Here is a 27218-nt window from a genome sequence, read left to right on the forward strand (position 1 = left end):
AGTTTTACAAAATTGGGAATTCCAAGTTCCATCCCCCTTCTTTGCATTTCCATTATTTCTCAATAGCTAGACATATGATTGCACTGTTACTTTTTCGCGAGAAGCATCCTAGACGAGGAATCTATCAGTAATGATAGGCCCCACTGTGGGCCCGCACCTGTAATTGAAGATGGATAGGATGTCGGGCGAGCCGGCGTCTAAGGATGCACTCTCTATGTAAGGTCTCACGGTAGTTTTTGTGAGTTGTTGTGGAGGATAATTAGCATTTATTTGATTACAGCGAAAGCCAGTGAGAGGCATCTAAGAGCAGAGTTAAGTGGAGTTAAAGACGCTTTAATGGATATATATATACACTCCATCCGTATTTCGTAATTTCCTTCCTTGTTTTCGCGGAGCTCTTAAAGGAGAGAGGAGTGGGTCTGAGCTACGAAGGTTTTTTTAAACGCTTCCTTCAACCTTCTACGGGAAGGGAGGAAAGCAAATAGGAGAAAAAGGGAAGAAGATACCGAAGACTACTAAAAATTCACGGAAATGAGTCCCAAATCCTGGTCTCGATAATCCGCAAGGTGTTTTTTCCGTGTCTTCAAACCCTAAGGCTCTCTAATCTTTGAATTGATTTCGGTTCCTGGGGTCGTTAATCGAAGAACTGCCCCTTCTCGTCTCTTTCCTCGATAGGAAGATTGCCGGCTGGTCAATTGGAGGAGACCAATTGTAGTAGAGTGGATGTTCACCGACTTTGCATGGGGTGGATTGGATCTCGGAAAAGGTTATCCGCTGTATGTGTTTTTGGTGGCAATCTTTTTTTATGAAAATTTGCAGTGGCGTAAGCTTGATTTTGAGGCATTCGCGTTGCGCAGGAATGCTGAATGGGTTTCCTCGGGTTAGGGCTCTGGAAGCGTAGGACGGAGTTCCAGTTGACGGGAGATTTTTCTTCTGGTTAAGTTGCATTCAGTAAGGTCTCCTTTTCCAATCGCATGTAAGTAATCCTGCTTCGTTATGATTTTCTGTTTCTGGCGTTCTGATATTATTGCAGTTCCTTGGTCAAAAGCCGAAAATGCTTCTTGGAGGCCGTTGTTTTGCGAATTTCATGTCCAATCGTGCCTTCTCTGTTATTATCAGATCGAGATCTGACTCAAGTGCTAACCACATTGTTTGGCCGAGTATTAGGTTTGAGCAAGAAGGCATTCATGACTTTTGAAGAACGATCCTCTGGTCAATAGTTGTTGTGCTTTGTTAATTTTCTCTATGATGCGAATAAGGTTCTGGTTCAATGGATGCTGTTATTTGTCCTTGGTTTTTTCTGTCTTGTGTTCGTTTAGTTTTTGAATGGTGGAGGTGAAGGGCTCTGCTACTTTGGAAACAAGGATTATGGTGGTTGTGGTGGCTTGGTATCCTTATAATGGAGTCTGATCACTATAGCTGGAATTCAATTGCTACTCTCTTTTATGGAACTGTGTAATGGCAAAGGTTAACTTGGTTAGAACATTAGGAATCTGTCTGAACAACGTAGTGTTTTCATTATTTTATATGAGCAGGAAAAGAAAAAGGCCTTTGGGGTTAACAAACTAGCTTATAGCTATTTGAAAGAGTCGTGGTGGTATTCGTCTCAGTTGGACCAAACTAATTTATGATGAGTATGCAAATTGTTTTTATAATGTTGTTAAACATTGGATACTTGCCCTACTTTCACAGCTTTTGGTGGAGATAGTTGGAAGAATTATGGAGGAGGTCAACCAATAGTTAAGCTTGATAAAAAAAAAAAAAGAGACAAGATCTACCATTGAACAAATTGTTTTTTCTGATTGATCTGAAGGTGATATATGTGTTATTTAGCTCATTGTGGTTACATTCCTTACAAAAGCTATCCAGACTGTTAGCCCATTATTTGTGGTCAGTTAGCTGGGACTTTTTTTTTTTTTTTTTTGAGAAAAGTTAGCTGGGACTTGCTTGAGGCAATGAATTAATTGCTCATATTCATGGTGGATGGTGTTTGGACGTTATAGGTGTAATTGATGAATTTTAGATTGTGTGGTCCAGAATGTGAAAGCAGGTGTTATGATCTAAAGATTTCAATATTAGCGGACTAAAGTGCATTGTGGTGTGTGTGTGTGTGTGTGTTGTGTGTGTGTGCTAGTGTGACATTTTGTGTTCAAGTCTCACCTGGGTATGGGGTTCAACATTAAAAAAAAAAAGTTAGTTGATCTAAAACTTGATGTGTTTATATGTGTAAGATCTTTTGAATGTAGGTTGTGCAAACACCCAAGATATTTAGATCCTATTAGACTTTAACCTGAAGCCTTGTACTAAGAAACCACCTAGCATGTCTATTGAGGAAAAAGGTTCTATCCAACAAAACTGAATGCATGAAGCCGCAACTTTAGTTGAGAACCTAAGAGACTGTGAGGGGGTGGGAAAATCTGTCCTTGAAGAGACTCTTTTCTCTATCAGGGTTCAATTATACAAAAATAAAAGGGGATCGAGGTGGATGACATAAATCACCTTTGTGTCTTTGAGTTGGACATGAGGGAAAGGCTGCAGCCAAACTTTTCTAAGAAGTCTATTCCATACTTTTTTGTGCATGTAGCAAAAATAATGGAAGCTGAAGGTTTGGCAGAGATGTGGCTGTTTATGGAAGTGCAAAACTAAAGAGGAAAAAAGCTGGAAACTAATATGTCAGAGGATAACTAGACTCGTAAAATAGATGACAAAAAAAGGTGGCGTCATTTAAGATGGTTTGGCATGCTAAAACAAGACTTAGTAGTGCATCAATAAGGAGTAACTTGTTGCTAATTGGGGTGACTAAGAAGGAAGGCTGTAATCCACTTGGATTCTGGAAGTGAGGAAAGACTTGAAGAAGGTCATATGGGGTTTTGTTAGTATGGATAAAAAGTCCCTCTTCTGAAAATGATTTGGTATTCTGTTTATTTAAAGGGTTGGGTAGTAGGCCTCGTAAGTCGCTAGTCATTTTGGGATGGAATCGGGGGCAACTTTAATATGGTTGGCTATAGTTAGATCAGAATGGAAGGGGAGAATTCTCATAGCTACCTAAAATAGTTAAGATGAGACTATTATGATAATGGAGCCGGGATGAAGTTGAAACATCATAGAAGGTTGCAAACACTTGGTGCAGAGCTTGGGGCCAACTTCAACTCATTGTTGAGGTTTCAATAATGAGAACAAAGAGGAACTTCAGCGACACTTACTGATGGAAATTTCCAACTAACCCTGGAATTTTTGGTGTATTATCTGAGATTGAACATGAGATCTCAAAGAAGTTTGCAAGAGTACCAATGATTAAAAGTGTTTCCTTCTTTTGCTGATAATACTCTTTTTGATTTATTAGTATTGGTTAATTGAAGTAGGGGAAAAAGTAGTACTTCTCAATTTCTCCTATTCATATGTATTTATGATACATTTATTTAGTCCAAACTCTTGAAGCTGACCTTTTCTTTCTCATAGAAAGCGATGGTGGGTAAAGAAGTCCCATCATTATATAGATTTACGTGTGTGCTCTGCATTTCAAACTAATTGCTATAAGAGAGAGACTGTTATGGGGGAATAATCTCACATTGTTTTAAAGCATGATCCTTATGTGGTTCTTGTGTATAAAGGAAAACTCTCACCATCTTGTGGGTCTGGTTGTTTGTGTTCCATGTCTCTAGTTAGTTGTATGAGATTGAGAATTCATTGTGTGAGAATAGTTCCACATCAATGGCAAAGAGATTTACAACTTACCCCAACTTATAAATGACACCATTTCGGCTTGGAAGATCATGTTCTTGTTAATGAGAAAGAGGTCTCCTAACTCCAGGTAGTTATTTTTTTAGGATTTGGCTCAACTTCTATAGAATGATACAAATCAAATGACTAATATGTGTATGTGAAATGACCAAAATACCCTTGTACGGATATTTAACCCCTTCAGCTTGAGAGTAGATATCAAACTATCCCAGCTTGTCACAAAATACCAAATGTTCTTGTAGAGGTTTTGTAAACATATCTCCAAGTTGATTTGATGATTGGAGTAATCACCTTTCGTCGCATAATTGCATCTATGATAAAATGACAATCAACTTATATGTTTAGTTCTCTCGTGGAAAATTGGATTGCTTTGTATGAAAATAGTAACCTTGGGTTATGGAATATGAAACCCAACCATAAGCCCTCTAACTGTGTGAGCCATTCCTTTATATTCGGTTTTTGCGCTTGATCTAACCACTACTGTCTGTTTCTTACTCTTCCAACTCACTAAGTTACCCCCTACAAAGCAATAGTAACCAGAAGTAGATCTTTTATCCATCTTACATCCAACATAGTCTGCATGAAAATATCCCCTCACATCAACTTTATTATTTCAAGTATACAATGGACCTTTTCCAAGAGCACCCTTTAAGAACTATAAAATCCTTTGGGCATCTTCTAAATGTACTTTCTGTGGTTTTTCCATGAACTGACTCCCATTTCCCACAACAAAAGATATACTAGGCCTGGTAACTGTAGCATAAATCAATTTACCTACCAGACGTCTATATTATGTCTTGTCCTTGAGTACAAGACTCTGAGAATCATGTTGGCTAGTATTGATTTCCATGGGAGTATCCATTGGTCTTGCACCTAAGAGACCATATTCCTGCAATATATCTAATGCATACTTTCTCTGAGAAGGAACCATACCTTGCTTAAAACTGCGAGCTATTTCAAAGCCATGAAAGTACTTCAGTTGTCCTAAATCTTTTGTTTGGAAGTGGATGGCCAAATGGTTTTTTACTCGTTCAGTTTCTTCAATATCATCCCCAGACAATACAATGTTATCAACATATACAATCAAGATAACCACACAGATCTTCCTTTTAAGCAAGAACATAGCATGATCACAATGGTTTCTATAGAACCCAAACTGCATCACCACACTGCTAAACTTTTCAAATCATGCTCTCGGACTTTATTTAAGTCAATAGATAGCCTTCTTTAACCTGCACACCTTCCTTGTCTTCCTTTGAGCAACATACCTAGGAGGTTGCTCCATATATACTTCCTCTTTTAAGTCACCATATAAAAACACATTTTTCATGTTGAGTTGAAAAAGTGGTCAACCTTTATTAACTACCATAAAGATTAGGATACGTGCTGAGGTGAGTCTAACCATAACAGAGAATGTCTCAAATAAATAGAAAACAAAGGTTTGTGTGTACCCCTTTACCTCAAATCTTGCTTTGTACCAATCAATAGAGCCATCAACTTTATATTTAATGGTATACACCCAAAAACACCCTACAAGAGCGGCTCCTGAAGGTGGATCATAGAGGTTCCACATCCCCCCTAGACATCAAGGTTCTCATCTCCTCATCCATAGCTTGTTTCTAGTTATACAAAACCATAGCATCCTGCACTGAACAAGAAAATGGACATAGACAAAGACGTGGCAAAGGACTTATAGGATAGAGATCTATGATCAAAGGACACATATTGTGAAATAGGATGAGAGGTACAAGACCTTTTATCTTTTCGATGGTTAATGGGCAAGTCCAAATCATGAAGAACTTGACCTGCAAGCAAAGAGGAAGATGGCTGGTCTGGAGGAGAGGGCTTAGGAGTTGGAGCTTCTAGTAGCATATACTATGGCAATATGTGTTGAGAACGCTGGCTGTATGCTTGAAGCGGTGGAGATGAACCTACTGTTGGTGCATCCAAAATTGCTATAGGCACAAGACTATCTATAAGGACTACATATCGATTGAGACTCAATAGTAGGTGCAAAATTTGGAGTATGCTCGAAAAAATGTAACATCAGCTAACATATGTCTTTCTTCGAATAGGATCATTACACTTGTACCCTTTCTAATGATGTGAATACCCCTGAAAAACACAATTTACAGATCGAGGAGACATTTTATCTAAAACATTACCAAATACATGCATAGAACATGTTCACCTAAAGATGTGAGGAAGAACAACAAACAACTTATAATGGGGTTTTAAAACTTGCATACGAACTTGACCCTACGAAACAGACGGAGACATGCGATTAATTAAGTGACATGAAGTTAATACTGCATCTCCCAAAAGGATTTAGGGACATTCATATGGAACAATAAAGTTTGAGTAACTTCAAGAAGGTGCTTGTTTTTACGTTCAATAACCCCATTTTGTTGGGGAGAATATATGCAAGATGTCTGATGAGTAATACCATTTAAAGCACATAATGACGCAAACTTTTGATTGAGATACTCTAGTCCATTATCAGTATGGAAAATATGAACATAAGCAACAAAATAATTCTTTATTTCATTGAAAAAATTCAAGAATACAGCAAATATTTCGTATTTTTCTCACAACATATACTTCCAAATAACCAACTAAGGTCATCTATAAGAAAACAAAGTACTTAACACCAAATGGACTAGGAACCAGACATGAACCCCTTACATTAGAATGAACTAGTTCAAAAAATCAAGAATTATGATTTTATGTAACAAGAAAATTGGTCCAATTATGTTTCCCAAATTGACATGGCTCACAATCAAAAGATATATCAACTGACAAAGACGGGAAAGACTAACGTTGCTTACCTGGTGACGGATGCCCAAACATCGGTGCCATAAGTATGAGGAGTCTTTAGTTGTAAGTGCCACAACTTTGGGAATAGAAACATCATCCAATAGATAAAGACCTTCCTTCTCATGTCTGAAATCAGTCGTCCTTTTGCAAGTCTTGAAAAACAAATGGTTGGAGAAAAAGTTACTGAAAAGTTTGGAGACTTAGTTATGTGACTTACAGATAAGAGGTTGATTGGAAAGTTTGAAACAAAAAGAACCGAATTCAAGGACATCTGAGAAGTAGTATGAATAGTACCCTCGCCCTAAATGGGGGAGGTAGACCTTATCAGCTAAAGTGACAAGATGATATGGCTGAGTGGGATGAATAGACTGAAATAAGCCATACTCGACATATGAATAGAAGCTCCTGAATCGATGATTTAGGAAGGTGAATGGGACATATTCAATGCTAGCATACTTGTGCTCGCCATTGTGGCATTTGCTGAGGAAGAGGGATCAAGCTCAACAGTTGGAGTGGTAGATGTAGTGGTCAATTGACTAAGTCTTTTTAGTAATTGTTGAATCTCATCTTGTGGATCAAAATAGGAAGTAGTATCTTTGCCTATCATAGTGGAACTTGCCCGTGCAGGCTTACCAAATTTCTCCCAGCACTTGTCAGAGAAGTGGTTCTTTCGAGCACAATGAATACATTTGCGATCTCCTTCATCATTCCGATCATGACCTCGAGTAAGAGGAGTCTCGACCTCTACCTTTGCTACTGCTTCCACGATTTCTAGCCTCGGACTTACTAAAGGATGACTAGAGGTTAAGGGCAGTAGCATTTGACAACCTAGCCTTCTTATCAGCTTTATACGCAACTGCTCTTTTTGCTCAAAGCACTTTGTTAAAAGCTTGCTCAAGAGTAGATACATCATCATTGACTAATAATTGTGCCCTAATAGGATCATATTCAGATCCCAATCCATCCAAAAACCTGGCAACTTGAATCTGATTTATCTCTTTCCAAATGTCATTAGCCTTTGTAGCAAAGGCATGAAAATTGTTGATTTCCTGTAGGAGCGCTCTCATCTTTGTAAAATAACTGGTGATTGATCTGTCACATCTTTGAATGTTGAAATACCAAACACATAGCTCATAAATGCGAGATAAATTACTTTCTTGAGACAAAATAGATGCTAGTGTAGTCCACATATCTTTAGCTGTTCCACAACTCAAAATTTGGTCACTAAAGCATGATTCCATACTATTCACCAACCAAGTCATAAGCTGGCTGTCCTCTGCTTCCCCGTCTTCAGTTACTGGTATAGGGGATCATTTCTAACATATTTTGCCATCCTTCTTGCCCTCAAGAATATGATAACAGATCTTGACCAATTCACATAGTTTGACCCATTCAATCTGATAGAAGTTATTTGGATAGGCTAAGAGTGTTTACCATTTGAACTCTCAAAAGGTTTAAGGGCAGCAACCTGTTTGCTGGATCCAACCATCTATTTTTTCCAAAGAAATCACAATTTAATCCAAATAAGGACCTTATTAGTCCAAATAGCACTTTCCCCCAATCATGTTATCCTACTCAGGTCAAGTGGGTCCCATAATTCAAAATTAAGGTACAATGACCCCTCCCAAAACACAATTAGGTTGATAATAGTAATAGCTATTCCCAATTGAGGGATTAAACTGAAACACCTTCAGCAGGCTATGGAGGGGTGATGCATAGGCTGCGCAGGTAGTAATGAAGCTAGGGTTTGAAGTAGGATCCCTTAAAGGGCATTAAAACATGATAACTACTCAATTGGCAGTAGAGGCCATCAACCAATTGGTTATGGCAGGAAGAAATGAAGAAAAACTCGAACTTTTACCCTACTAGTCCAGAAAATTGTTGGAAGAACCTTTAATAGGGCTGCTAAATGGAGGAAAAGAAGCCCAAAATTGTGGAAGATATGCCCAATATTGTTTTCTAGTGCTCTGATACCATGAAAAATGATTCATTTGAGAAGATTTGAGGAGGGAGGAAGAACTTTGAGAAGAAAAGAAATAGAAGAAACAGCAAGGGCATTGGAGTTCGTGCCCAGGAAAACACGAGTTCCTCCTTTGCAGACGACTTAAATACGCGACGGGGTATTGTAAGTGGCAGAGTGGAAGACTTTCTGCCATGATCCACTGAGATGCAGCCCCATGTCGTACCGATTTGTATTTTTTTTTTTAACATAAAAAAAAAATTCTGTACAGTAAGGTATGTATATTTTTCTCTCAGTAATACATTTACACCTTTTTTCAAAAAAATAATAATTACATAGATGGACACAAATGCCCCCTTCTTACAAAATCAACTATAAATCATAAAATACATATCAGAAATAGATAAAACTTGAACCATAAGACTTTGATGAAATGTCTATCTAGTAGGAATCAGTTGAGACTAATATGTGTATGTGAAATGATATACTTGTGTCTCCACCATTTCATGTAACAGTAGAACTTTAATATTTGTCAATGAGAGTTACAACTTGCTCCATCTTTCAGTTGCTTTGTTTTCTTTTGCAATATTTCTGAAGTGGAGATTTTGCTTACATCAACAGTTATCTGTATATTTAAGTTGTTTCATCTGGGTCTTTTAGGGATGTATATCTGCTTAAAATGCTAGCCTCAAAGGAATACCTATACTTATGAAGCTTATCTTTGACATACAATTTTTTCTAACTTATAGTTGACAAGGACACATGTTGCTACTCAGGTTTTGCATTAAAAAATGGCTCTTAGGAAGTGTGCAGCTTCCAATGATGCATCATCTGCTTCACCTTTGAATTTTTTGAGAAAAACGGACGAGAAATCTCAGTTTGCACAGCCAGAGGCAGTTCCTGACTCCCCAATGGAAGCAGATGTTGATATTGACCTTCAAGAAGTTTACTTCTTGATAATGCACTTCCTGTCAGCTGGCCCATGCCGCAGAACTTATGGTCAATTCTGGAATGAGCTTTTGGAGCATCAACTTTTGCCTAGAAGATATCATGCTTGGTACTCGAGGAATGGAATTCCCAGCGGTGATGAGAATGACAATGGCTTCTCATTTCCCTTGGGCTACAATAAATTGGTTGAGAGGTATATACCGTGTTTCACTTTTTTTAAATTATTTTTGCTTGAAGCCATGAAAGACCTTTTTTAGAGTTCTTGGAATAAATTCCTTCCTGAAGCCTTCTAAGCGAATTCTGGTAATATATAGGTATCCTCACATCGCAAAAGATCACTTGATAAAACTTCTAAAGCAATTGATGGTGAACATAGCACCTCCCTTACATGGTGTGGTGGGAGGGAACACTGCAAGTGCAGCTGATGTCCCGACAATTTTGGGGTCTGGTTCCTTTTCACTTCTGGAGTGTAAGTGATACTTTCTGGCATGTTTATCTTTCTCGACCTTGTTATTTCTTTTTCATTGTGCATGTTGTGATTTCCCCTCCATTTTTGAAATTGCTCTATACAATCTCTGTAGATGAAAAATAACCTTTTTGCTCATGTTCTTTGGATTTCTGCAGCTGATCGGATGAAAGAAGATAAGAAAGTAAATCAACTACCCAGATACCTTCGTTGGCCCCATATGCAAGCTAATCAGGTCCATGGATTAAGTTTGAGGGAAATAGGGGGTGGTTTTACAAAACACCACCGTGCTCCTTCTATTCGTGCTGCATGTTACGCAATTGCTAAACCATCAACTATGGTGCAAAAGATTCAGATAATAAAAAAAATAAGAGGACACCAGAATGCTGTCTATTGTGGTATTACTTTTGTACCCTTTGGAATTTTCCTTTTCTGTGAAGAAGTCACATTTTTATAAATTAGCATTGCTTTGTTTGCTTTAAAAGATAACTTATTGGAACATTAACATGGTATGATGTTGGAATTTACAATAACTAAGGCAATTAGGTTTATTCAGAATTCTAGACAAGTGCATACCTGTGGTATGGATTTTGCTGTTTGAATCTCTTATACATTATTCCTGAAGTTGGGTGAATTTTATTATGAAGGAGGCCCTGTTTAGCAAGGTATTGTAATCTTCATCTTTTTTTAATACAGCTTATACATATTATTTAAAAAAAAAAAGAAGAGAGGAAGGATAGAGAGGGTTTGCAATTGAGGGTTAATGGTGATTAGCTGAAAGACGACCTAAGTAAATAATAAATTATACATAATGAGGACAGCGTTCAACAAATTACAGAATTTGTTTAGGATGGAGACCTACTTGAAGGAGATCTCTTCCCTTTCTTATATGTATTTGTGTGTGTCTCAGGCTAATGGACACGTCCAGAATTTTTTTTAATAAAAGATTTTTTTGCTTGTAATGTCCCTTTCTAATACGTAATTACAGAATTTTTTTTGGCTTGTAATTTACTTAACAAACGCCAATATCAGAATTGCCAGGATAACATTTAGTATATTGAGAGAGGATGAAATTTTTTTTAGGTTTTAGAAACTGTGATATTTGGTGATTTTATTGCTTGAAAATGAGATTGTTCCCCTATAATCTGGACAAAATTACTAGTCTGTTTATATTTAACAAAATAGTGCAATTTCTATCTGGATTGGCTTCCAGTATTCCATGATTTGTTGGTATATTGAGGGAATATGTATCTCTTCTGTGTTCTAGTCATTTGTTCTCTTTGATTGTGCATCTACACCCTGCATTCCTTATTCTTGAGGCATAGTTTTACATATTTTAGGTTTCTCCTATTGTAATAAGTGCCACTTACCAATTGAAAAAAAATGAAGCGCATTACTGTCAAGAAGTATTAAAAAGTAATCGGTCTAATAATTTGGTAATGCTTAAGACTTGAATTTGCTTTGGTGCAGGATAGTCTTCTTTAATTCTTTTTTTCTATTTCAATGGTTCATTCTTGATTATGTTGTTAAACTATTTAAGTACCAGTGTGTGGATGATTTTTTTGTAGCCATATTCAATCGTACAGGGAGATATGTAATTACTGGCTCTGATGATCGGCTCGTGAAAATTTGGTCCATGGAAACTGCATTTTGCCTGTCTAGTTGCCGTGGACATGAAGTGAGTCTTAGTAACCAAATGTTGTATGTGCACCTATAGTTATTTTTCTTCCATTTTTATATATTTTAATTTTTCCTGTTTTGAAGGGTGACATTACTGACTTGGCTGTGAGTTTAAATAATGCCTTAGTGGCATCTGCTTCAAATGACTGCACAATTCGAGTTGTAAGCTTCTAATCTTCTTTGTACTCTCTCTCTCTCTATACATATATGTCTTATATATATATCTTATTGTTTAATCTAGTGGCGTCTCCCTGATGGTGTACCAATTTCGGTCTTACGTGGACATACTGGAGCTGTTACTGCTATTGCATTTAGTCCAAGGCCTGCTGCAGTTTACCAGCTTCTATCGTGAGTCTTTACTTTTGTTAGTCTACTCGAGATGTTGCTTGGTGCCATTTATGTATAATCCCCTTTCAATTGTTTTAGACTTTTAGATTTTTAATAAGGTGCTATATAGTTATTAACTGAAAAGGAAAAAGGTTATAGTTTTTGTTAGCTCTAGTGAAAAGTTGAAGGTTGACATCTTGTTTTCTGTTATGTTCAGGTCATCTGATGATGGTACATGTCGAATTTGGGATGCCAGAAATTCCCAGTCAAAACCACGAATTTACATTCCAAAGCCTCCAGATACTGTGGCTGGTTAGTTACAGCTGATTCAATATAGAAACATATTGGTGACTTTGTTAACATCTAGTCAATCTTTGGCTTGACAATCATGGTGGGACCACAGGAAAAAGTAATGATCCTGCTCCAAGTACCAGACAAGTAGGATGCCAAATATTGTGTTGTGCTTTCAATGCCAATGGAACTGTTTTTGTCACTGGGAGTTCTGACACTTATGCTCGGGTACATCTAAAATTTGATAGTGTAGCAATAGTTTTCATGAGTTACTGTTTGTTTTTATCTGCTTTTTTTATTGATGATAATTGTGATTATAAATGCATGTAGGTATGGAGTGCTGTCAAATCCAATCAAGAGGACTCAGACCTACCTAATTATGAGATGGATTTGTTATCTGGTCATGAGAATGATGTAAATTATGTGCAATTTAGGTTAGTTCTTGCTAAACAAAGCTTTCTATCTGTCTGTGAGGGGTGAGTGTGTCTTATGGTGCTAATCTCAACTGCTATTTCGTGGTGCAGTGGCTGTTCTGTGCCTTCTAGATCTTCTTTGGCTGACATTGCAAAGGAGGAGAACCTTCCAAAATTTAAGAATAGCTGGTCTGTGCTATTCTCCTCTCTCTCTCTCTCTTCTCTCCGTCTCTGTCTCTGTCTCTGTCTCTTTTTCTTTCTCTCTCTCTCTCTCTCTCTCTCTCTCTCTCTCTCTCTCTCTGCCTGCATCTGCACCAATAGATGTAGGACTATGGCTGAAGTACAATAAATCTGTGTGAAACATAATAAAAGACTAAAGTTAGACTCTGACTGGTGAAACTTAAAAGTGCTCCCTCCTGAGGGTACATAGTTTTTTTTTGCAATGTGGGCACCTTCTTGTGAGACTTTCAGCTAAGATTTGAGCTTGGCTTAACATATGATAATATTTCATATATAATTTGATTTCAAACTTAATTGTCTGTGGAAATTTAGTAATATTTATTTGACCTGGTGCCTGTATTTTCTCTAGGTTTACACTCGACAACATAGTCACCTGTTCTCGTGATGGGAGTGCAATCATTTGGATTCCTAGGTCACGACGGTCACATGTAAGTTTTGTTTATGGTTATTATTTTATACCACAACCATTGGAAGAATATTCTTTTTTTTTTTTGTTAATATGTTTTAGTGATATAGGGAAAAGTTGGACGCTGGACTCGGGCATATCATCTGAAAGTTCCACTCCCTCCTATGCCTCCTCAACCTCCTCGTGGGGGTCCACGACAAAGAAATCAGCCCACTCCTCGTGGTGTTAATATGATTGTCTGGAGCTTGGATAATCGGTTTGTTCTTGCTGCTATCATGGGTAAGCCATTTTTTGTATTTTAGGAAGCCACATTTGTGACAGCATAATCTTATTTGCCATTGTTATCCTTAATTTGTCGGGTTTTTTCTTTGTAGACTGCAGAATATGTGTCTGGAATGCTGTCGATGGTAGTTTGGTGCATTCTTTGACGGGTCATCGTGAGTCGGTAGGTGCTTAACGACTTCTGACTTTTTGTGGTACTTGTCACATGTTCAACGTACTGTTCACTTTCTTCTAACATTTCTAGTACCAACTAATTCATTCAGGCAAGGCATCTTAGATGTTCTGGAAGCTTCCTTTTCTCCGTCTATTATAAGTACCTACTGTTGTTCGAGTTGGCTCAGAGTATTCTATTTTTTTTCCTTCCTTTTTCTAGATATTAAATTTGTATTTCATCTGTGTACTGTGTTAGTATATCACTTGCATATTACTGACATCTATCCTTCATTTAACTCTTCATGAATTATTATGATTGGTGACTGTCTTAAAACCAGTAATGATTGCTAAGAATATTCGATTCATTTTGCACATTGTTTGGCACATCTAGGTTGATTTCATGACTAAATCTGATGACTATCTAATCAGCAATTTTCATAAGTCAGATGTCGATGCCCTTTTAACTCTTCTTATATTGGGCTTGCACGGTACTTTGAGTAGCTGTTCTGTTAGTTGTAGCTAGGTGAGTCCAGTGGGATTTATGTCACTTTTTCCAGATGAATCATGAGTTAATAACACAAATCTCAAAATACACCTTTGTTTGAAAGGTCGTTGGATGGTATTAATTGGTGTGTTTACTTGCATGAGAAAGGGAATTAATTATGGATTGAACCTTTGGCTCTATGGTCACATCGGAGGGTTTCTTGTATGTGGTCATGGGGTTCAAGTTTCACCAGAAGGTATAGGGTGTAGTGTGTGTGTGATGAAGATTCAAAAAATTGGTTAAATTCTAATGCAGTGTACATTTAACAGACGAAATAAATAGTTCCATGTGCTAAAAACCTTCATTTAGGCCTTCCTGATTGTTTTTAACAACCGAGATGATTTCAGTCTGTGAGTTTATTTCCTGCTGGAGTTGAATAGGACAAAGAAATCGTAGAATTCTCTGTTCTGATAATCGTTAAACAAATTTTCAGTTTGGCTTGTCAGAAATATGTCAAGTCAATATTTTTCTAATATCCAAAGGTGGGACTGCTTCAGGACAGTTTTAGAGGTGTTTTATATTCCTAGTTTGACATATATATATATATATATATATATGTGTGTGTGTGTGTGTGTGTGTGTGTGTGTGGAAAATGAACTTAAAAAAAACTAATGTTATTTAACGAATAGATGGAGGCTTGATAGTTAAGTACATTTCTTTGTTAAGTCTCTGTTGATTGACTATTGAGGAGTAGATGAAGGTAAAAAATGACCTTTGCTTTGTTTTTAGCACTTTGTTTGTTGTGCAGGTCTTTAAGGGTGTTTTAAGTGATCTTTCAGGAATTGATATTAGCATGTAGTTTGTAAATTTTAATGCTTATGTAAGCTTTTCTTGTCATTATTCTTGAAGCCTTAAACTGCCCAGACTATTGAAGTGTTTTACTGGAAGTTATTTGTCAGATATAATTTCTTTGACTAAATTTTGTGCTGTGATAGACCTATGTGTTAGATGTGCATCCTTTCAACCCCCGGATTGCCATGAGTGCAGGTTATGATGGAAAAACCATAGTATGGGATGTAAGTTTCTTGATTTTGATGTTCCTTGTGCATGTAAATACATTAATATGCCTTCCAGTTTATCATTTTGTATGTCATGTTTGAAGATATGGGAGGGAACACCAGTTCGAACATATGAAACAGGACCTTTCAAATTAGTTGATGGTCGATTTTCTCCGTAAGTGAAACATGGAGAAGATTCTCTATTAACAGCTTTATTTCAGATTTCCAAATAATGTAGTATTTATTTGAATCACAGAGATGGTACATCAATCGTAGTTTCAGATGAGGTGGGTCAAATTTATATATTAGCAACAGGCCAAGGAGAGTCCCAGAAGGATGCAAAATATGACCAGGTTTTATCATTTCTAAGGCCATCAGATTAATTATTTTACTAGTAAATTATGTATTTTGCACTCTGATATATGTCTGTGTTTTTATTCTACCAGTTCTTCCTTGGTGATTATCGTCCCCTTATCCAAGATAGTCACGGCAATGTTCTGGATCAGGTAGTTGATTTGCTCCTTCTTGTTTATTTTGTTATCTTTTTTTTTAAGAAGTGATTATTTTGTTAAGCAAAGAGAACAAATAAACAAACTAGGGAGGCACATCCCTTACAACAAGGGATTGGAGGGAGGCTCCCTGCTTAGCAAAGGTGTCAGCCACAAAATTAGCAAATCTGGGAACATGGGACCAAATATAGGTAATGTGGGGGATAATGTCCATAATAGAATAGAAAACATCCCAATGTCGCCATGGTGGGGTAGAGGGGGAGGAGAACCATCCAATAATCACCGCGGAATCTCCCTCGATGTGGAGAGGACCGGAGAGACGATCCAGGAAAATGGTGAGGACACTGAGGGCTTGGGGCTCAGTAGAGGTGGAGTTAGAGATGTCCATGGGACCGGAGTAGGACATGAACTTATTACTGCAGGAGTCCCAAAACACGCCACCAAAGCCCGCCATGCCAGGATTGCGAAGGGAGCTATCGTCAAAATTCAGCTTGATGAAGCCCAGTTGAGGTGGTTGCCACTCCTACATAATGGGAGGTCTAGCCGGAGAGCCCATCTGAGCAAGGGCTCGCCAATAGTCTCTAAGAGGGCAGCCTAAGAGAGAGGAGAACTACTTCCGGGAGTGGAGACATGTAGTTACGCTCCTTCCAATGACCCCAAGGGATAAAAGCAACAAAAGCAGAGACAAGCATCTTGTTTATATTTTTATTACTCAAGAAAAACTAGAGACATGGTTGAGATCTTCTTTTTTAGTGCTATATAAGAAAGGTTGGAAGTTAGTTAACATTTTAGTCATCTATTATAGGCTACGTTCACACTCGATGCACTTTTTTGTTTTTTGTTTTCTTCACTGACTCGAATAGATGTATGAGACTTGGGTTGCACCTTGTGCAGGAGACACAGCTTGCTCCACATAGACGGAACCTCCAAGATCTACTTTGTGATTCAAGTACACTTTTTATACCTTATTAACTTAACACTATTTATCATTTTTTGTTGTTCACTAGTTTTTCTCACTATTCTTTATTTCAATATTTCATGATGCTGATGGTGTAAATGGGCATATAACAGGCATGATTCCTTATCCAGAACCTTACCAAAACATGTACCAGCAACGGCGTTTGGGTGCTTTAGGCATAGAGTGGCGTCCCCCTGCGGTAAAATTTGCAGTGGGTCCAGGTGATAATGCCCATCTCCAAAATTATCAGTTGATACCATTCGTGGACCCAGAGAGATGGAATGATCCCTTGCCGGAGCAATTTGTTGAAATGGACTGGGAGCAAGAAAATGAAATTCAAAGTGATGACACTGATTCAGAGTATAATGTTACTGATGAATGTTCAAGTGAAGGGGAACTTGAGAGCTTCAGTACTGCTGCGTCTGGGGATACAGAAGGCAGTGCTGAGGATAGTGAGCTTGACCATGCAAACAAGGAAAGCCTTCGTAGATCCAAACGGAAGAAACACAAGGCAGAAGTCGTGAACTCTTATGTATTTACCAAATTTCTTTTCATTATTCGCTGTCCTTATTGACATTCTGGTTTGTTTCAGGTTGAGTTCATCACTTCATCTGGGAGGCGTGTAAGGAGGAGAAACCTGGATGAGTGCTCAGGCTCTTTATTTAGGACTAACAGGAAAAGAAAGTCTAGATCTGGGAGGTCAGCATCAAAGAGAAAATCTTCCACATCAAAGTCCTCCAGACCCCGCAGACTTGCAGCAAGAAATGCTCTGAACCTATTTTCTCGAATAACTGGAACTTCTACTGATGGAGAAGATGATGGTATTTCAGCTGAAAGTGATTCATCTGACAGTGAATCTCTTATGCCAGATTCAAACATCCTAAGCAATGAATCCGATAGGTTGGTACAATGTGTGAAAAATGAATCGGCAGAGGAATTTGACAGTATGGTTAGACCAACTGAGCTCTCTGAACCTCGAGCAGGGCACAAGAGGAGGTTAGTTCTGAAGTTGCCAGTGCGTGATGCTAGGAAACTTGTTGCACCTGGATGCCTGGAGCTGGGTGAATCATCTTCAAGAGCTGCTTCAGACCCTGCAAACCAAGAGTTTGCTTATTTGAATCACCAAGAGATGGGACCTTCTACTACAGGTATGGAACCTTGTGGTAGTAACATATCAGCTAAAGATCAATTTGATGGCTTTGAAGATCATGTAAACCTATCTGTGGGATTCAAAGAAGACAAGATGAAATGGGGAGAAGTGAAAGCACGCACTTCAAAGCGTTTAAGGTTGGGAGATGACCATAATAATATTAACAACAATGATTCTGAAAGTGCTGTCAATGGACATGTTAAACCAGAGGATGATCGTGAAGGTAAGTCGGCCCGATTAGAAAATGAAGTTCACAGAGATCAACATGATAGAAAGGCTTATGGAAATGGGAAATACAAAGAGATTGCCCTTGTGCATGACCATAAACCTTTATTAATAGAGGAGGTCCCACCAAGTGACCAATTTGGATGTAATGGCTTCCAAGATGAACCTGATGACCATGAGTGCAAGGTCAATAATGAGCCACTGGAGCAGGTCGGGCATCCAACTGAAAATGACAATGCACCTGTCTTAACCTGTAAGAATGAAACTGACCATGCTCATGAAGTGGAACTCTATCCTCATCCTACCACTAGAAAGTTGAGGATTAAATCAAAGAGCAGAATAAAGGAACTTGAAACCTCAGCTTCTGGACAGTCTGGTGTTGTTGGTCATGAAGGCAGGAGAACCTGTGGAAATGATATAGAGCCCAATCTGACAGCCAAGCAAAATCATATTTTCAGAGTGTTGGAAGAGGATGATCGCATCAATGAGCTCAGCGAGAACTGTCATGGGCTAGGAATGCCTGAGATGGATGTTGATAAAAGTTCAGAGTTATCAAATGGCAAGATGTGTAGTGCAGTTTATAAAAGATCAAAGACATTTAAAGATCCTATGAGTTCAGAAGCTCGGGAAGAAAATAGTTCCAACTTCAATAACCGCAGTCCAGATCTAAAAATTGAATACCCTGAAACAATTAAAGATGGAATCCGCCAAACAAGATCCAGGAGTATGAAGGCCACAGCCCATGAACATGATCCATTTGTTTCTAATTTCAAGGTGAGAGAAAGCCAAGCATCTGCAGAGACATCAAATAGTGCTGAAAGATACGGCTTTACTGGGCATGATCAATTCCTTAGTGAAGATTGGAGGTCAAGTTCCAGGATGACTGTTGGATTAAGGTCTGCTAGGAACCGAAGAGGAAGTAAATATGAGAGGTACTTAAGTCCTCTTGACAAGCGAAAGCCACAGCATTTTTCCAGAAACCAATCATGGTTGATGTTATCAGAGCACGAGGAAAGTTGCCGATATATCCCTCAGCTAGGCGATGAAATTGCATACTTAAGACAGGTAAAACAATGAATAACATTCCTTTATTTAGATTGTGTTGCCACTAGATTTTTTGTTTTTTTTTTTTTTATTGAACATTGAACCCTGTGGCCTGGTGACACATGAACCCAAGACCTCTCACTAGAATCCCCCATGTGGCCATTGAGCTAAAGGCCTAATCCACTGTATTTCCGTGAATTTGGTGTCTTTTCTACATGGTAGAGCCACCTCTTGGATGGATGCTTGGTGAGGAGGGAGCTAAACTCCCAAATCCTTTTAAACTTGGGACAAGGTGGTGGGGAGTTTGAAGTTATGAATTATAGTGGTTCATTTGCACTTAGCTATGTTACTTTTTGTGTTTGTTTTTTATTGCATCCTTCACTTTTTTTTTTTGTCCATAGATTGCTATCTTACCTTTCCGCATAGAACAGATGGTAATGTTGGGTAATTGTTTTCTATCTGAGTATATCTACTCTTTTAGGGCCATCAAGAATATATAGAATGGCGACGGTCTCATGAGGTTGGTCCTTGGAGAACTATTAAAGGAATCAGGGCTGTAGAATTTTGCAGAGTTCAGCAGCTTGAGTATTCAACTCTTCCTGGCTCTGGGGAAAGCTGCTGTAAACTGGTTCTTGAATTTGTAGAATCTGCTTCAAGTGTATTTGGAAGGACTTTCAAATTGACATTGCCGGAGCTTATAAACTTTCCAGATTTTCTTGTGGAAAGAACAAGATATGATGCAGCAATTAAGAGGAACTGGACACATAGGGATAAATGTCAAGTTTGGTGGAGAAATGAGAATGAGGAAGGTGGAAGTTGGTGGAATGGCCGGATTCTATCTGTAAAGGCCAAATCTTCCGAATTCCCAGACAGCCCTTGGGAAAGATATGTGATTCAGTACAAAGGTGATCCGCCTGAGCAGCACTTGCACAGTCCTTGGGAGCTTCATGAGCCTGATAGCCGGTGTGACCACCCTCATATTGATGATGAAAGCAGGGACGAGTTGCTCTCATCTCTTGACAGGCTAGAGCAAACTTCATACAGGAATCAGGTTGATTTTCACTTTGGTGAAGATAATCTTAATGATAACTTTGTTTGTTTCATTCCTGTGATTTAGCTTATATGCTTGTGATTGATTTTCTTTTACTTGCTGCAGGATTATTACGGAATCCTGAAATTAAAACAGGTTGCACATAAATCTGATTTTCTCAACAGGTATTTCTTCTGAATCATATTTCAAGTTGTTCTGGTAGTTTCCACTTTTATCTTGGTTAGCTTTATAAGCTTGATCCATACATTGATTTAAGCAGTACTTTGTTCTTTGCATGAAAATTAAGATGAATACATCAGGTTTACAAGGCCTATTCATAGGCAAATTGAGGATAAACCTCCCTTATCCCATATCATATATTCGTCACATAAGTAACACAAATTCCCCTTTTATTCAGATTCAAATGAGCAATATCCCACATGCCCTTATTTGTCTCAAACAACCCTATCCCAATCCCTTTAGATAGGTAGAAACTTCAAATTTTGAGTTTCGAAGGAAACAACCAGATAACCAGCCTGGCAGCCAACTGCAGCTGCTAGGCTGCGCAGCTGTGCTACTGCTGGCCCTGCGCACGTGCGCTGTGCTGCACGCCCTGCCGTCGCATACCCTACTGCACGTGTCACCTGCACCTGTGCAGCTGGCCACGCGCAGCCCATCTGTTGCAATTGTGGCTGTTTTTCGCCAAATCCATTATTCTAGGCCTTGTGAAGGTGTTGTTGCCCCCGGTTGGGCTTTTTGAAGATTTGGGATTGTCATATCACTTTGTATAGCTCTTTTTGGTCGTGTTTCCAGTGCACCCTTATTTCTCCCCACTGCATTCGACTCTGCCTATGACACTTCCAACTGCATATCATGCTCCCACAACCATAACGTGGGTGTCCTCCCGCATGTAATTACAACCTCCTCTTCAAATTGTCATAGTTTAGCATCCACTTGCCATGTGGCTTCACTCTCTGGTAAGCCTCGCCATTTCACCAAGTATTCCTTATAATGTAGCATGCCCCTATGTCGCACCTCCCGATCTGCAATGATGTAGTCCACCTTGTGAGGAAATGTGGTGGACACATCTATGAGAGCTCGTTGTTTTATGGTGCATGAGGGGTCCAAGGGATCTTTGTTATAAGGTTTTAAGTTACTTACGTGAAACACATTGTGGATGCGCAAACAGGCTGGTAGTTGCAACCAATAGGCGACATTTCCGACTCTTACAATAATAGGGAATAGTCCTTCATATTTTTTTTTATCAAACCCTTGTTTCTCGTCTGCAACAAATGGAATTTTTCTGGGCGGATTTTTAAGAGCACAAGGTCCCCGTTCTTAAACTCCAAGGGGCATCTCTTTTGATTATTGTACTTCTTCGTTCGCTTAGTTGTTTTGTGTAAGAAAGCACGAGCAAGATCAGTACGTTCTTTCCATCTTTTGGCGAGTTACATGGTTGCTAGACTCTTTCCAAACTTGCTTGGAAGTACACTATGAGGTATGAGATGTTGTTGTCTGATCGCTATTTTGACTGGACTATGGCTAGTAGATTCGTTTTTCTACAAGTTGTATGAGAAGTGGACCACATTAAGTAGTTCTGGCTAGTTCTTTTGATTAGCATTTACAAAATTCCATAAATATTCCTCTAGGATGGCATTGATCCGCTTCGTCTGCCCATCGGTTTGAGGATGCAAACTTGTAGAAAAAGTTTAAAGGTAGTTCCAAGAATTTGGAAGAGTTTGGTCCAACCCATGAATCGAGGATCACGATCTCTGATAATTGTGCTCGGCACTCCCCAATGCTACATTACATTGGCCATGAATGTTTTTGCTGCCTCCTCCGTTGTACAATCTCCTGGTACAACCACGAACGTACCTGACTTTGAAAATCGGTCTACTACCACCAAAATGGAACCGAGGCCTTATGCTTTTCCAAGTCCAGAAATAAAGTCCATAGAGATGGATTGCCAAAGTCTTTCTAGAATTGGTAAGAGCTCAAGCAAACCCCCAAGTTTCCGCCATTCTATCTTATCTTGCTGGCCAACAAGGTAAGTGGGAACATTCTCTTCAACATCTTGTTCCATTTCAGACCAATAGTAATTACCTTTTAATAGAACAAATATTTGCCTTTGTCCAAGGTGTCTAGCCCATTTGGTGTCGTGGTATTCTCGCAAAAATTCGCGTCAACGACCATATTGTTTGGGAACAAAAAGTCGTCCCCCCTCATTCAACCAAAATTGACGCATACCTCCAAGAGCAGTGGCCTCCACCAAATTGCAAGCTTGTGAGTCTTGTCGAAGACCCACCTTGATACAATTGGTTAAAGTCGTACAAACCTGGCTAAGAGAAGCAAGAGCTTCTAGTTTAAGTGCAGCTAATTCGGTGTTGCGGCTTAAGGTGTAAGCTACATTGTTGTTTGCGTCAGGTTTGTACTCAAGCAGCATATTGAATTCCGCCGAGAAGTCTTGCCATCGAACTTGCTTTGGGCTAAGCTTCTTTTGTGTGAGAAAGTAGTTGGATGCTACATTGTCAGTCTTCATTACGAATTTCAACCCCAACAAGTAATGGCACCAAGTGTGTAAACAATGCACAATGACCGTCATTTCCAGCTCTTGAACAGTATAGTGTTGCTCTGTCTCATTAAGCTTTCGACTCTCGAAAGTGATTGGATATCCGTCCTGTTCTAGAACACCACCAATGACAAAGTTAGAGGCATCAATAGCTACCTCGAAAGGCTTCTTTGGTGATGGTATCTTTGAGGGACTCGTACGCTTCTTGGCACTTGATCGACCAATGCCATTGTTGTTTTTTCTTCAAAAGATCCGTCAAGGGAGCCACTAAGGTTGATAATCCCTTAATGAAACTCCGATAGTAGTTCACGAGCCCAAGGAAACTTTGCAATTCCAATACTTTAGTTTGAATGTGTCATTCAGCAATCGCTTGCACCTTCTTTTTGTCCATCCAGATCGTCCTCCTCCGATCCAATGTCCCAAAAAGGACACCTCCGGTAGGGCAAATGAGCACTTCTCCCTTTTGATGAAAAGAAAGTTCTTTCGCAGCACCTCAAACACCTTCAAGTGATGGAAATGCTCCTCCATATCCCTACTATACACAACAATGTCCTCTAAATAGACAACTACAAATTTATCCAAACAATGCTGGAAAAGTTTGTCGCAAGATTACAAAATGTAGCTGATGCATTCGTCAAGCCAAACGGCATGACAAGAAGCTTGTATGAACCATACCTCGTTATGCATGTGGTCTTTTTCTCATGTCCTTCAGCAATTCGTACTTGATAGTAAGTCAAGCTTACTGAAAGAATGAGCATGTTGGAGTTGATCAAACAAGTCTGCAATGAGGGGAATCAGTTACTTTTTCTTTACCGTCACTTTGTTCAATGCTCGATAGTCGATGCACAACCTTATGCTACCGTCTTTCTTCTTTTGAAATAGTATGGGTGTGCCAAAAGGAGCTTTGGAGAGCTAGATGAACCTAACTTCAAAAGCAACTCCCCAAGTTGCTTCTACCAACTCGAGCATTGGTACTCTACCTTCTAGAGTTTTGATGCAAATGAAATTAAACAATATTCGGTTTCAAAGATTTTCTTCTTACCTTTGTTAGGAAGAATTTCCATCGTTGGTTCTGAGAAAACCATGGCTAAAACGTTTCTGCTCTGATACCAATTGTCACGTTGCTAGATTAAGGATTCGATCCTAATCCTTCAGCGTATGGCCTAACTTACTTTGGGTGAAAAGTAAGTTTTTCTTTCAAGAAGAAACTAAGCCAAAATGAAGAGACCCGAGCTTTAACAGGGTGTTATTTGCACGAAAATTGAGATGAATACATCAGGTTCACAAGGCCTATTTATAGGCATATTGGGGATAAACCTCCCTTATCCCATATCATACATTACCCTATGAGAATTCACTACATAAGCAAGGCAAATCTGTCTTTTATTCATATTCAAATGAGCAATATCCCGTATACCCTTGTCTCAAACAACCCTATCCCAATCTCTTTGGATAGGTAGAAACTTCAATTTTCGAAAAGGAAATAGATAGACACCCAGCCTGCCAGCTAGCTGCTGGGATGCTGGCCGTGCGGCTGTGCTAATGCTGGTCATGCGTGCAGGCCCGTAGTGCCCCAGCTGCTGCAGCTGGCTGCATGTGTCCCTATGCCTCAGCTACTGCAGCTGTGGCTATTTTTTTCCAGATTCATGTTTCTGGGCCCTGCGAAGGTGTTGTTACCCCTGAGTGGGCTTTTTGAAGATTTGGGGTTGCCGTATCACTTTGGAAAGCTCTTTTTTGTGTTCACCCTTATTTGGCCTCACCGCGTCCGACTCTGTCTGAGACACTTTCAACCGTGTATCACTAGTACTCAATTCTCAAGGTTTATATAAATGTAGAAGAAGATTCTTCTCGTCAAGAAGTTTTTTTTTTTTTAAATTGGTGAACCAAAGTAAATTTAAGGAGTGAAAGGTGAAACAAAATATAATCAATGGATTGTATACAGTGAAAGTCATCCCTGGAGAAGGGGTAATGTCTTGGGTGTTCAAGTTATAAGTTTGAACTGAAAACCCAGAGGTTCTGTACGACTACTGCTCCACCGGTGATTTTTGTAGAGCAGAATATTTGGCAATGGAACTACCAGTGATGGATTTAGGGAGTTATAGATGAGAATGCTGAGTTTGATGTTTAGCAAAGTCAGGAGGATAATTATTAGAAATTTCATAGAGACTGTAGAGAGAGAGTGAAAATCCCTAGGTCTTGGACCATTAGACAAGAAAATAAATAAGAATCATTTGAGATGGTTTGTGCAAGTTGTGCAAAGACCCAGTAGGGCACCAGTTACAAGTTCTTCTTTTTTTTTCCATTTTTATTTTTTAAACGTTGGTTAAGGGATTGGCATTGGTAAAGGCCAAAAATGAGAATGATGGACATGGGTTTTGAACAGAGCTATCAGGCCCAAAATTTTCTAGTTGGTTGAAAATGGTTTAACTGGACCCTGTTCCCTCTCTAGAATTTTTAATAAACCCACCTGACCCTGCCAGTTCGACCACCGAATCATGTAAACCAATGTGGCTGGCTGGACTGATCTTTCCCTCCTCCCGGAGCTGGGAGACTCCCACCAACATCAGCGATTGAGACAGGGAGAGCAAGGCTGCACCCCATTTTTCCAGGTTGGAAACAGAGAGGAAAGTAAGAGGTGCTGCCCCACCCTTCTCCCTCCCACCATCATTTGGAGCTGGAGACAGAAAGGAAGGTGAAGCAGAGTCCTCTATTTCCATCCTATTCACTCTATAATATTGGTAATGACATTCACCTTTCTCAAATATATATATATAATATATATGTATATATATTAGTAATGACATTATTCTGCTAAGACCAGAGGTTTTTTGTGGTTCGACCAGCCTCCTGACTGATTGATAGCTTGGCCGGATCTGATACTTTTGGGTTAGAAAGCCATGGTTTAGAAGGCAAATTGATGATTGAACGAGTAAATGATGTACCAATGGAAGAGTGTTCGTCCACATATTTGTCACAAGGATCTTACTTTACAAGGACTAATAAGATCATCACATTATAGTTGAAGGCAATTAGGCTCTTGTGGCATCTTGTTGAAGATTCCTGTGTATAAAAGATTAGTTCAGTTTGAATTTAATATTTTCGGCAGAAGGTAGCAGAGTTACTTTATCGTCTTCTAGGTTTAAATGGACTAGATTCTCTCATGTCTGAGAATCTCTTACAGCTTTTAAGTGTATTGTAAAAAGATTTCAATCATTAAGTTAATTTAAATTGAGAAAACTTCTGTACCAAAACATTTTGTGGGTCACCTATTCGTTTAGCTTTTATTGAAAAATGTTGTGTATGACAAACATGTGAGACTATTTGGTGAATAAAGTGTTAAGAAGCAATGGATCCATCAGATGACAGCATTTTAACACCACTCTGCTAAAAAGCAACCAATTTTTTTTTTTTTAAATGGTCAAAAGTTTTTAAAACCTTGGTCAGGGAAGTTAAGCCGGATAGATCAATTAACATAATAGACAGGATTCCATGGAACATCCATGAGTTTGGGTCTCTGAACATGAAACAGAACACAATCAATCTAGTATCATTTGACCTACTTATTGGGTTACTTGCTGAAGTACCTCGAGTACAATCACTTTGCTGGTAAATGAAAGACTATCTGAATCCCCTTGTATTTGACTCCCAATTAAACAAATCAAAGCAGGAAATTTTTGAGATGGAAGAGATTGTAAAAAACCTTTTGGTGATATTACTTGTGTGTGAAATGCTTTTCCTTACTTGATCTTCAAAGAATATGACTTCCCTGAGGTACCTGACTTTTCGCAGGTTTTCAGCTCCTCTCTCTCTTGAAGTTATTAGAATAAGATTAGAGAATGATTACTATCGTACTCTGGAAGCTGTGAAGCATGATGCTGCAGTGATGCTTGCAAATGCTGAATCATACTTCAGCAAAAATGCAGAGCTGACTGGGAAAATGCGGCGCCTATCAGATTGGATCATAACCTCATTATAGCCTTGTGGGGATCCACACAATTTTGTAGGAAAGATTAGTTGCTTATGAGGTTTTAGTTCTCCTGGTTGGTTTTTTATTTGTAGATATCATTCCTCGTTTTTATAATCTCCTATAGGTTTTATCTTGTAATCCAATTTTTGGAATTGATTTTTCTTATTTAGGAGATTGTTTGCAGCCCTTCCAAATTGAGGGCATGACTCAGAGCTGGTTGGAGAAATCACCAACCAGAATTCTTTTATGTACAGTGACTCATTTTCTTGAATAAGGAGAAAAAAAGGAAAAACAGAAAGAAAGATAGAAGACAAGAAAATCAAGTTCGCTTCCTGTTTTCATCTAAAATAGTAGCGGTTTTAAATGGGTAATTGCGTAATTAAATACTGCTAGATTAATAAAAATTACGTAAGCATATAGGCAAAATCTATTTCAAATATGCATAGATTGAAACAAAAAATTATTGAATTTCATTGATTAACAATTATCCCTTTTGTTCT

General features: G+C 38.7%; 1 protein-coding gene across 1 annotated transcript; it reads left to right on the forward strand.

The window, feature by feature from the left end:
- The first annotated feature begins 398 nt into the window (after nt 1-398).
- Nucleotides 399-27027, forward strand: LOC137958498 (uncharacterized). The gene is made up of 25 exons (XM_068805554.1): nt 399-766; nt 858-976; nt 9295-9659; nt 9781-9935; nt 10091-10330; nt 11501-11610; nt 11697-11774; nt 11854-11960; nt 12157-12251; nt 12343-12458; nt 12561-12664; nt 12755-12832; nt 13233-13311; nt 13400-13568; nt 13664-13734; nt 15204-15284; nt 15371-15441; nt 15523-15619; nt 15713-15772; nt 16670-16724; nt 16847-17250; nt 17332-19173; nt 19634-20203; nt 20309-20367; nt 26541-27027. The coding sequence occupies exons 3-25, from the start codon at nt 9310-9312 to the stop codon at nt 26725-26727; spliced, it is 5178 nt and encodes a 1725-aa protein (XP_068661655.1). The 5' UTR covers nt 399-766; nt 858-976; nt 9295-9309; the 3' UTR covers nt 26728-27027.
- The last annotated feature ends 191 nt before the right edge of the window (nt 27028-27218 follow it).

This window comes from Aristolochia californica, unplaced genomic scaffold (assembly GCF_029961685.1).
Source record: "Aristolochia californica isolate CCGP_79_NKW_82.1479 unplaced genomic scaffold, dmAriCali1.0.hap1 SCAF_3, whole genome shotgun sequence".
Lineage (NCBI taxonomy): Eukaryota > Viridiplantae > Streptophyta > Magnoliopsida > Piperales > Aristolochiaceae > Aristolochia > Aristolochia californica.